Here is a 9,516-nt window from a genome sequence, read left to right on the forward strand (position 1 = left end):
TTTGACAGTGACCATTTATTACATATGTCTGGACTGTGTACTCAGACTGGGGGAGGACCATTGACATAGCTGAGCACCAGGTGAGGTGTCCTGGCAGGAGAGCAGCAGGAGCCTCCTGACATGGGCAGGAGCAGTGTGGCACCCACCAGCAGAAGGAAAAGGAGGAGGAGGAGGAAGGTCAGGGGCCGCCTGGATGCAGGAGTTGGGGCTCTGCAAAGGGAAATGCAGTGTTCAATGTATGGGTGGGCTGCCACCATGAGCCCTACCCCCACACCCCCAGACCCATCTCCCAGGCATCTCACCCGGGGTCTACCTCCAGCATCACATCCTGGACATTGGGAGATACTTGCCTCATCTTGTCCTAAAGGTAGAGAACAGCCAGCAGCAGAATGGGTGGAAGTGATATTTAATGTGGTCTTTACCTTACTACCATAGACCTACAGAGCTGGGCTTATTTCTCCTCCTTTCCTAGCACCCCCTCCATCCCCAAGACCCCACATGGACTTGGAATATCTCCAAGTGTAGTGGATGTCTGTCAGTGCCTGCCCTCCAAACAGTCCCCCTTTTCCTGGTAACAGTGGTTCAATTTGGGGAGAAGGGTATCATACCACCCTACTTTCCTGAACTCAAAACTCCACCTCCATGGTTAGGCATGTGACCCAGATCTGGCCAACCAGAGCCCTCCATCAGCTTGGCTACTGTGATTGGTTCAGGGTGTAGGCCATGACCCAAGCTGGGGAAGCAGGAGTCAGCCCTAGAACTTGGCTGCCTCCTGGGGTGGGTAAGCCAGTGGGAACTGAGTGTGTAGCTGCTGGGGCAGCCATTTTGCTGAGAAGGAATCCACCTTGGAGAAGTAGAGCCCAAGACAGGGAGGGACTGAGCCCTGACAGTATTTGAGGTCTTGAATTCAACACCACCTGGACTTTTCAGTTACATGAAAAAAATAGCATCCTCTTTTTTGTGTGTAATTCAATTTGGGTTGGGTTGCTGTCACTTGCCATCAACATTCCTGAGTGATACACCTGGCCGAGGACCAACTCACCTGAGACTTCCGGAGCAGGGATCGTCTTCGGTGACCTGTTATGTGTTTCCGGTGGCTGAGGCCTGACATGAGCATGTCCTGTGGGGAGAGTGAGAAGTGGGGTCCTTGGAGAATCAGTGACAAAGAGACACAAAGTTGGGGAAGGGCCAAGACAGGGGGAGTGTCACAGAGATGAGATTCTGGGGGAAGAGAGAGACCTCAGGGAGAGATGAAGAGAGGGGCAGAGCCAAAGAAACCAAGAGAAGAGAGACATTATTTATTCATTCATTCAACAAATATTTAATGAGCATCTGTTACATGCCAGGTACTGTTCTAGGAGCTGGGGACACTGTGAGCATGGAAACAGGCAAAGTCCTGGCGTCCACTGAGTTTACATTCTAGCAGGAGAGAGAGAGACCATAAGTTAATAAATGTATAATGTCAAGATGTGGTAAGTGCTGTTAGGAAATAAAGTAAGAGGATAAGGAGTGATAATGTTTGGAGGCCAGGGCAGGCCTCTCTGAAGAGGTAACATTTGAGGAGAGACTGGATGGAATGAAGTGAGGATGTGAGCTCGGTGTGCCTCTGGGGGCTTTGAGATGGGAATGTATTTGGAATATTTGAAGAGCCAGGAGGCTAGTGTGGCTGTGGTGAGGTGAGTGAGGGAGAGAGTGAGAGGAAATGAGGAAATATAGGTACAACAGAGACACCTGGAGGCCAAGAGAGGCAGAGGGACGGAGGGAGGAGACCACTGAGACACCAAAAGCAAAAGAGACACCGGGAGAGACAGAGCCATGAAGACCTCCTCGAAAGGGAAAAAGGGCCCTGCTAGGAGACACACAGAGGGTCCCTTGGGTGCCTGGGGGGAGGTGACCCCACCTGCTCTCACCTCAAGGCTTTGTCCCCTGCCCTGGGGGCCCCTGCGGCCACACAGCTCACAGGGAGTCCCTGGTGTCCAGGTTGTCCTTTGCCCCAAAGGCCCGAGGCCCCCAACGTCCCCCGCCGGGTCCCACTCCAACTCTGCGGGAGTGGGGAGGCTACTGGGTGCCCAGGGCCCCCAGACCCCACCAGGTCCTGTCCCGTCTGAGTCCCCCTCGACCTCCAAGTCCTGCTCCAGTGTGCTGGCCTCCTCAAACACCTGGTCAGAGGACAGAGGTCATGAGGGTTGGGATCGGCGCCTGCACCAGGGACCGCCAGGGTGGGCCATACCAGGCTGTAGCTGACCAGCTGGGCCTGCAGCCGCCACAGCTGCCGGAAGATGCTGTCTCGGTGGGCTCTGAAGGCCCTCAGGACCTGCTCCAGGGATGCCCGGGCCTGAGGCTCACTCCGCTGTGCCAGCCCCTCACCGAACACCAGCAGTGCATCTAAACGTTCAGCTGCCCCATGCAGGTCTGCCTGTAGGGCCTGGGTACACATGGTTAGACATCACCAACACCACACCAACCCATCCCCACCCCCCACCTCCATACACATACAGCAGGGGCACCAGAGACCTGAGACCTGGAGTCACTATCCCCGCCCCCTCTGCCGTCCAGACACCTGGAACATGGAATAAACCCATTTCCCACCCTGGGAAGCTGGCACCCACTCCTGAGGCCCTGCCCACCCTCCCACATCTTGGCTTCCCACTGCCCACCTGCAGCTGGACCATCCTGCTCTGGGCTGATGCCCAGGGCCCCAGGCCTTGCTCCAGGTCCTGCAGCCGGAGGCCCAGCCCCAAAAGGCAAAGATGCAGGCTGTCCTGCTCAGCCTCCAATACTTCCCGGCCAGAGATGGGGCGCTGGGGAACACAGGGGGCTGAGTCAGAGCCAGTGAGCCAACCAAGACCTGGCCCACACCCATTGCACCCAGGCTCCTGCCTTCTGGATGCTTCTCTGCAGCAGAGTCCATCTCTGGGTCTGCACCAGAGTTGCTCCCACCTAGAGAAACTTCCCAGTGGAGCCAGGCCTAGTTCAAATTCTCCAGGTTTTCAAGGCTCCTAGAAACTTGTACATATAGGGCCTGGGGATCTGGAGAGGGAGAGGGTGATGGAGCTGGACAGCCCCACAAGGAATGGGGCTACACCAGGGCCAATTCTAAAATAATTCTCTCTCAGTTGGTAAACTACTGAATAGTGATAGTTAAAGAATCATTGTCTAGAGCATCCCTCCCCACACAGATGCCCAACACTTTTCCAGAATCATCACCTCATCCCCGGTGTGGAAGCCAGATCCTGGGAGACAGACAGGAGGTAGGGGCTGGCACAGGGGCCTAGTTCACCTCAGCTCACCTCACGGTGTTTGGCCCCAGCCGAGTCCTCATGAGAAGGGGGCGTTGGCAATCTGGGGAGGCCAGCAGCAGACTCAGTGCCCCTCGGCCCACCCTGGAAGGGCTCGGGAGGGTCCAAGGAGTCCTGCCCCAGCTTCTGCGCCTGTTCTGACCTGGGATGGGGGCGGCATTGACAGGCCCCTGGGTGAGCCTAGGTGCCCATTATCCACCCTACCCTACCCCTGTCCCCAGTTACCTCTCTCATGTCACCAGGTGATCTTAGCTACAATACCTCCTACCCTCAAAAGGCCCCTGCTACTGCCCCCACCCTTTTGGGACCACAGTTTCAAAAGCCCCAGCCCGTACCTGATTCTCTCCTCTCCAGAGGCAGAGCAGATGGTGCATCCAGATGCGTTCAGTTCCCTAGGGGCTCCAGGCGGGTGGCTGAAGGGCTCTGAGGGGGGTGTAGGGCCCAGGCGTGGGGGCAGGGCCATATTGGGGAGCCTGAGGACAGAGAGTCAGTGAGGATCCCCAGTAGGAGCCCTTTTCCTATCCTCCCAGACTTCCTCAGTTGGACTCACCCAGGCCTGAGGCAGCCAGAAGCCCAGGGCCAGGCTCAGCTCCACCTCTTTCCAGGAGGAACCTGGACCCGGGTAATTTGATGCCCAGCTCAGGTGACAGTAGCACCACTTAACTCCTTCCTCCCTAGCGGACCAGTAGCTGAACCTCCCAAGCTCACTCCACCCACCTAAGGGGTTTCCAGATATAACCCTGCCCCTCAAGAGCCCCGGATTCTTCTCCACTCTGTGACCCAAACATCTGACCCCGGGAGCCCACACCATCCATCTAAGGTCCCGGACGCAGCGCCCCTCAGGAACCCAAACATCTGGGCCCCCACCCCCAAATGTCCAAAACCAGAGTAAGATTGTTTTGTTGGTGGTTTATTTGGAATGGGGCCTCTTCCTGTGGTTCCCTCACAGGTACTGGGAAAATAACCCGGGGGGAACTCCCTCTGCCCACAGGGCGCCAGCAGTCCAGAGCAGGCGAGAGCTCGGGAATCCGAGCGGGTCCTGGGTCCTGGCGTCACTTGCTGAGCAGGAGGCCAGCGCGCAGCACGCGGGGTACGCGGCGGATGGTCAGCGAGACGCGGGTGCCGCGGACCAGGCGGGCTCCAGCCTGCGCCGAGGGGCAGGCGGCTGCGTTGCGCGGCAGGGAGGCGGCGTCCAGCGCGTCTACGCTGGCGGCTGCGATGCCGTGGAGGAGGCGCGTGTAGGCGGTGCCACGGAGCACCAGCAGGCTGCGCGGTTCAAGCAACAGCGAGGTGGCCGGCCGGGGCGGGGGCCGGGGCTGCGGGGCGGGTTGAAGGTTAGCGGGTCCCCAGAAGTTAGGAGTCGGGTGGGCGAGAGGTCAGCGGGTTTGGGGGTTCAGGGGGCGAGGGTCAGAGAGTCCCAGGGGCGAAGGCTGAGGGCAAGTGTGCTCCTAGGGATCGAGGCTTCGGAGTGAAAATCCCGTGGGTGCCAGGGCCAGGGCCAGGCTTGTAGGGAAGTGGAGACGGGGTGGTGGTGGGGTGTCAGCAGTCCCTCGACAGGGGACTTGGCTGCAGATGGGGGCGTCTAAGGGCCTAAGGGAACTGCAGCTGGGCTCTGCAAGGGGCTGGGGCTGGGACCGAGGGATCAGTGGTCCCAGGAAACTGGGTGGAACTGGGCTGAGGACTTGGCTGAAGCCAGGAAGGGAGGAAGAGATGAGCAGGTGTGGTCTGGGAGGATGTGTGTGGATATCAGGATGTTTTGAGGACACCGGCAGAGTGGGAGGGGGTGTCAGTGCATCCAGGAGCATGTAGGATTAAAAAGGGCAGCCGTAAGGAGCAGCTGGTGTCAGGGTGTCCAGGGGAGTTTCTGTGCACACTGGGGTGTCAGACATACATCAAAGAAAGAGGTCAGGGAAGCTGCTGTCATGAGCAACACAGAGGGGAGGCAGGATATCTGAGGGCCCTTGAGCAGCGAGTCATGTGTTGAGGTGCCAAGGAGAATCTGGGGGTGTCCTGCATGACAGATCACATTATTGGAGTGGGAGGTAGGAAGTCAGTGTTGGGGTGCCTGTGCAGTGGCCACTGAAAGTCAGGGTGTCTGGAAGGATGTCAGAGACAACCCTGAGTGGCTGGTGTTGGGGTATCTGAGGATATCAGTGTCTGTTGGAGAACTGGGGAGCCCTGCATGCGGTGTTGGAGCGCTCTGAATGTGTGGAGCCAGGGGATCTGTAGGATGTCAGGATATTCACTCAGCAGATGGGGGTATTGGGGTATCCGTGGATATCGTGATTTCTAGGGCACCCTGCAGGCAGATGGGTTGGGCATCTGGGCGGATGTGGGTGCCCTCCATGAGGGGACAGAGGAAGATGTCTGGAAGGGTATCAGGGGTACCCCGCAGGCAGGTGGGATTGGGGCCTCTTAGAGGATATGGGGTGTCAGAGTGCCCACAAGCGGCTGGGGCAACGTCTCAGGGCCCACCTGCTCTGTCGGGTCATCATCCTCTGGCTGCCGAGGCTCGTAGAAGTCCAGCATGGTGTGGGAGCCCAAGCTGATGGTGCTGACAGTCGGGTAGTACAGTGGCCCATCCTCGTGGGGCTGGGGAGTGGGTACCAGGGCTGGACAGGGCAGGAGTCCACACACCCCCACCCTCAGGTGAAAGCGGGGCTCCCCAGCTGGGGACAGGGAGGTGAGTGTTTGGTTGGGGTATGTGGCTGCTTAATAAGAGTGGATGTGGGTCGACATGATGCCCTGCCCCATGGTGGATCCGAGGTCTGGGGGTCGGGGTGAGAGAGTGGTTACCATGATGCCCTCCCCAGGCAGATACTGGTTCACAAGGACGTGGTTGGCTGGGAGACCCCCAAAAAGGCTGAGGTCAGACACTTTGTCCACGTAACGCTGGAGCCACGGTGGCAGCCGCTCAGGAACCATCCCCCGGGGATGGGGGAGCCCACCTGGGGGGGGGGGAAATGGGGTGCTGAGGGCACCCAACCAAGGAGCTCTGGCATGTGGAGCCCCCATTAGGGATATCCCAGTGGTTGGTGGCACTCTGACCTCCTCGGGGACCCCTAACTCTTTGGAGATCACCACTCCACCCCTCAAAGGTTTCCTGACTTCTCCAAACCCCGAGAGATACCCTCCAACTCATCAGGAAATCCCTAAGCCCTCAGGACCTCCACTGACCCCTCAGAATCCTCCTGGCCCTTGGGACCCCTTGAACCCTCAAGGACCTCTCCCCCGCACCCCGACGCCTCAATGTCCTGAGACTATCCAACCTGAGCTGCCTACCCCAGTCCCCAGCCCTAAATCACCCATGCCCACAGCCGGAGACACTTACCCCAGTTCTGTAACTTCCTCCCGGAGAGCTGGGTCCACTTTGGTTTTGGGGCATTGAAGACCTGGGAGGTGGGAAGGGGGTCAGTCCTTTACCAGGACCACCCTCTCTGATTCTCCCACCCAGGCCAACATAGGGGTTTTCACCTAGGGTGGAAATGGGTCATCTCAGTGTCTGTGGGATCATTCTCTGAGATAGTGTTCCCAGGATTTTGTTCTTTGCCCTTTCCCCCTGTGGAGGCCACTGGCCTCAAAGCCCCCCTGTGTCTAGGGACTGAGGGAGGGAACCAGGGCTGTGACAATCAGGGTCTGAATCTACTCAGAGCTCTGGGCTGGGCTGGGCTCTTTCAGCCCAGCAAACAGTCTGCAGTCTGTAATTTCCTGATTCCTGGGCTATGTCAGCACAGTCTGAGTCCTGGAACCTCCTGTTCCTCTTGCCTGGGGGAGAAAACGTGCTAAACTGGGCTATTCAGTATAGCCAAGAGAGTACGTTGAAAATTCTCCACTGCCAAGACCCCAAGGGTCTAAAAAGGGTTATCTCAAAGAAGTCTAAGAAATCTCCTTATTTCCTTCATTGTTATGGGGCTGGAATCGGCTGTCTCAGTATGAGAGTCTGAGTTTTGGAGCTAACTCATTCCTGGGACTCAAACTAGACAGGACTAGTTGGGATAGCGCAGGGAAGATCTGTGCTCTATAACCAAGGCTCTGGGGCTGCAAAGGGCTATCCCAGTGCACAGACTCTGAGCTTTGTAAAATTCTCCTTTCCCCGGACCTTAAGAATAGAGTACAGACTGGGCTATCTAACACAGGTGGTCTGTGCTTGGTAACCTTGTTCCCAAGACTCTGGGTCTATGCTGAGCTATCAGCACAGGGAAGCGTTTAACATTCTGAGGCCTGGGTTATCTCAGCACAGAAATCTGAACACTGTAAATTCTTCATTCCCCAAATCTCAAGGGAGTGAACTGGGCTATATCTCAGCCTATGTTATAACCTCCTTCTCTCTAAGGTAGCCGGATAGGGCTGTCTTAGCACAGGGAGTCTGAGCTCCATAATAACCACCATCTTCCTAAGAATCAGTTTGGGGAGTTCCCTGGTGGTCTAGTGGTTAGGATTCGGCGCTTTCATTGCCATGGCCAAGGTTCAATCCCTAGGGGAATGAGATCCCACAAGCCGCATGGCGTGGCCAAAAAAAAACAAAAATCAGTTTGGTTTCCCCTAAGCTTCCTGGGAAAAGCCCTTTCTGACAGGCCCCAGCAGGTGCTGAGAAAGGAATAGGGAAGGTGGTGAGGGATGGGTGCCAGGTGGCACTCTCCCTCCTGCCAGGATCTTCACTGTGACCTTTCGGGCTCTCCCACCAGAACTGGGGGTTGAAGAGGGTTCTGGGAAGAGGGGAAAAACAGGTCACCTGTCGAAGCAAATACTCCTCCTCTTCCTTGGAGATGAAGTCAGGGACATAGTAGATTACAGGTGGTGCCTAGGATAGAGAGATTCCCCCTGAAGGTGTGACCTTTGCATCCACACAGGGGTGCTACCATCCATGAGCAGCCCCTCCTCTGGAGCGTAGCTCAGGATGTCCCCAGACAGGCCAGGGCCTTAAGTCGAGGGACCAATGGCTATTTGGGGGATGGGGAGGTGGGGGTGAGGGGAGGGCTAGACCCTGAGGGTAAGGATGAACTGAGAGGAAGGGGGCAGTCCCAGCCCACAAACCCAGGAGTCAGCCTGCCTATCCCCACTCTATCTCCCGCCCTCTAGTCCCCACCTTCACCCTCTGCACCCCCAGTCCTGACAACCTGCTCCACCCTGAATGGTTCCAGAGCTGGAACCCTGGCGTCCTGATCCTCCATTGACATCAAGTCCGTGTACCCGGTCATTCCTGTGGGGAGGGGAGAACATGCTGAAGTCACCAAGCCTCCCACCCCTCAGACTGTGATCCAGCTTTCTGCTCTTATCATGGGCCAGGGCCTCACCTCAGCCCTCTAGTGAAACTCACTTGGTTTCTAAAACCTAGATGTCCTCAGCATCTCAAAAGCTACCCAATGCACCCCTAGGCTCCCTGCCCAGACACAGTGAGCACCCACAATACTCCCCCCAAACCATCCACCAAATACCCATCAAACTACACATGTCTGCCCTCTCAAGCCTCTACAGAGAACAACCTCAGACTCCACTGGCAGCCTTTCTTAAGATCTCCACACCTATCCCCCAGGGCTGCACCCCAGACCCCCTTTAAACACCTTGATTTGAGACCTCATCCTAAAAACTTCAGACCTGAAATCCTGAGCCCGGCTCTCTAACAATATTCGAGGTCCCCAGTCTAAGCTTCCTCAGACACATCCATTTTCAGTATCCTTGTATCCTCCCCGCTCTAGACTCCCCTCAGACTTCTCTTCCCGAGCGCCCCTTCCCTGCAGCACCCTTGGACCTCTGACCCTGAGCCTGACCCCTCTCACACCTTCCCTCCCTGAACCCCTTGGTTCCCCCGTCTCTGTCTTCTAGAACCCCACACTCTTAGCTTCCTCGGACTCCCATCTGAGCTTCCCCGGATCCCCACTCTCAGCCCTCTTGGACCCCCATCTCCGCCCTCGGCGCCCCAAACTGACCGTCCACCAGCGACCCCTCCAAAATCCAAATTCAACACCCCCATTCCCTTCCCAGCCACTTCCGACCCACATGGCCGACGCAGGAATCCTCAGACCAATGGGAATTCTCAAAGGCTTTAAGGCTCCTCCTTCCACCCAATCGGCGCTCTCACACACTATTGTTCCGCCCCCTCACCCTCGTTCGGTGACAGGCTGTGCCTCCCGGCCTCTGAGCCACTGGGGCCCCTTCAGAGACGGGTCTTCGTCTGGCATTGACCAATCAGAGCTCCAGAACGGAACCTGTCCACGCT

The 9,516-nt window shown here is 57.1% G+C and overlaps 2 protein-coding genes across 10 annotated transcripts; both read right to left on the reverse strand.

The window, feature by feature from the left end:
• On the reverse strand, window positions 1–4,107 carry SYNE4 (spectrin repeat containing nuclear envelope family member 4). Of its 6 annotated transcripts, none has more exons than XM_068528598.1 (9): window positions 3,635–4,107; window positions 3,291–3,342; window positions 2,658–2,801; window positions 2,231–2,425; window positions 1,911–2,159; window positions 1,344–1,419; window positions 1,043–1,120; window positions 303–361; window positions 1–210 (listed from the first exon to the last, which is right to left on the reverse strand). In XM_068528598.1, exons 1-9 carry the CDS (start codon window positions 3,760–3,762, stop codon window positions 19–21), a joined length of 1,173 nt encoding a protein of 390 aa, XP_068384699.1. In that variant the 5' UTR covers window positions 3,763–4,107; the 3' UTR covers window positions 1–18. The 6 variants fall into 6 exon arrangements, with proteins under 6 accessions (XP_068384699.1, XP_068384697.1, XP_068384696.1 ...); XM_068528596.1 differs by having other exon boundaries at window positions 2,246–2,425; window positions 3,291–3,441; XM_068528595.1 differs by having other exon boundaries at window positions 3,291–3,441.
• Window positions 4,108–4,193: 86 nt separating this feature from the next.
• ALKBH6 (alkB homolog 6) lies at window positions 4,194–9,311 on the reverse strand. 4 transcript variants are annotated; one of them, XM_068528635.1, is made up of 7 exons: window positions 9,227–9,311; window positions 8,417–8,499; window positions 8,032–8,100; window positions 6,631–6,691; window positions 6,096–6,247; window positions 5,775–5,891; window positions 4,194–4,615 (listed from the first exon to the last, which is right to left on the reverse strand). In XM_068528635.1, exons 2-7 carry the CDS (start codon window positions 8,495–8,497, stop codon window positions 4,352–4,354), a joined length of 744 nt encoding a protein of 247 aa, XP_068384736.1. In that variant the 5' UTR covers window positions 8,498–8,499; window positions 9,227–9,311; the 3' UTR covers window positions 4,194–4,351. The 4 variants fall into 4 exon arrangements, with proteins under 4 accessions (XP_068384736.1, XP_068384737.1, XP_068384738.1 ...); XM_068528636.1 differs by lacking the exon at window positions 5,775–5,891; XM_068528637.1 differs by lacking the exons at window positions 8,417–8,499; window positions 9,227–9,311 and having other exon boundaries at window positions 6,096–6,270; window positions 8,032–8,051.
• Between the last annotated feature and the right edge of the window lie 205 nt (window positions 9,312–9,516).

The sequence above is a fragment of the Eschrichtius robustus genome, chromosome 19, assembly GCF_028021215.1.
Source record: "Eschrichtius robustus isolate mEscRob2 chromosome 19, mEscRob2.pri, whole genome shotgun sequence".
In the NCBI taxonomy this organism is placed as follows: Eukaryota; Metazoa; Chordata; class Mammalia; order Artiodactyla; family Eschrichtiidae; genus Eschrichtius; species Eschrichtius robustus.

Excerpts from the sequence above, each read along its gene's own strand:
- SYNE4 (XM_068528595.1), bottom strand. The coding sequence starts at position 3,762 with ATGGCCCTGCCCCCACGCCTGGGCCCTACACCCCCCTCAGAGCCCTTC. Across the intron at positions 3,442-3,634 it reads TCTGGAGAGGAGAGAATCAG|GTCAGAACAGGCGCAGAAGC; the intron begins GTACGGGCTGGG and ends CCCCCATCCCAG. Across the intron at positions 211-302 it reads ATGCTGGAGGTAGACCCCGG|AGCCCCAACTCCTGCATCCA; the intron begins GTGAGATGCCTG and ends TTCCCTTTGCAG.
- ALKBH6 (XM_068528635.1), bottom strand. The coding sequence starts at position 8,497 with ATGACCGGGTACACGGACTTGATGTCAATGGAGGATCAGGACGCCAGG. Across the intron at positions 6,692-8,031 it reads AGGAGTATTTGCTTCGACAG|GTCTTCAATGCCCCAAAACC; the intron begins GTGACCTGTTTT and ends CCCACCTCCCAG. Across the intron at positions 5,892-6,095 it reads TGCCTGGGGAGGGCATCATG|CCCCACGAGGATGGGCCACT; the intron begins GTAACCACTCTC and ends CCCACTCCCCAG.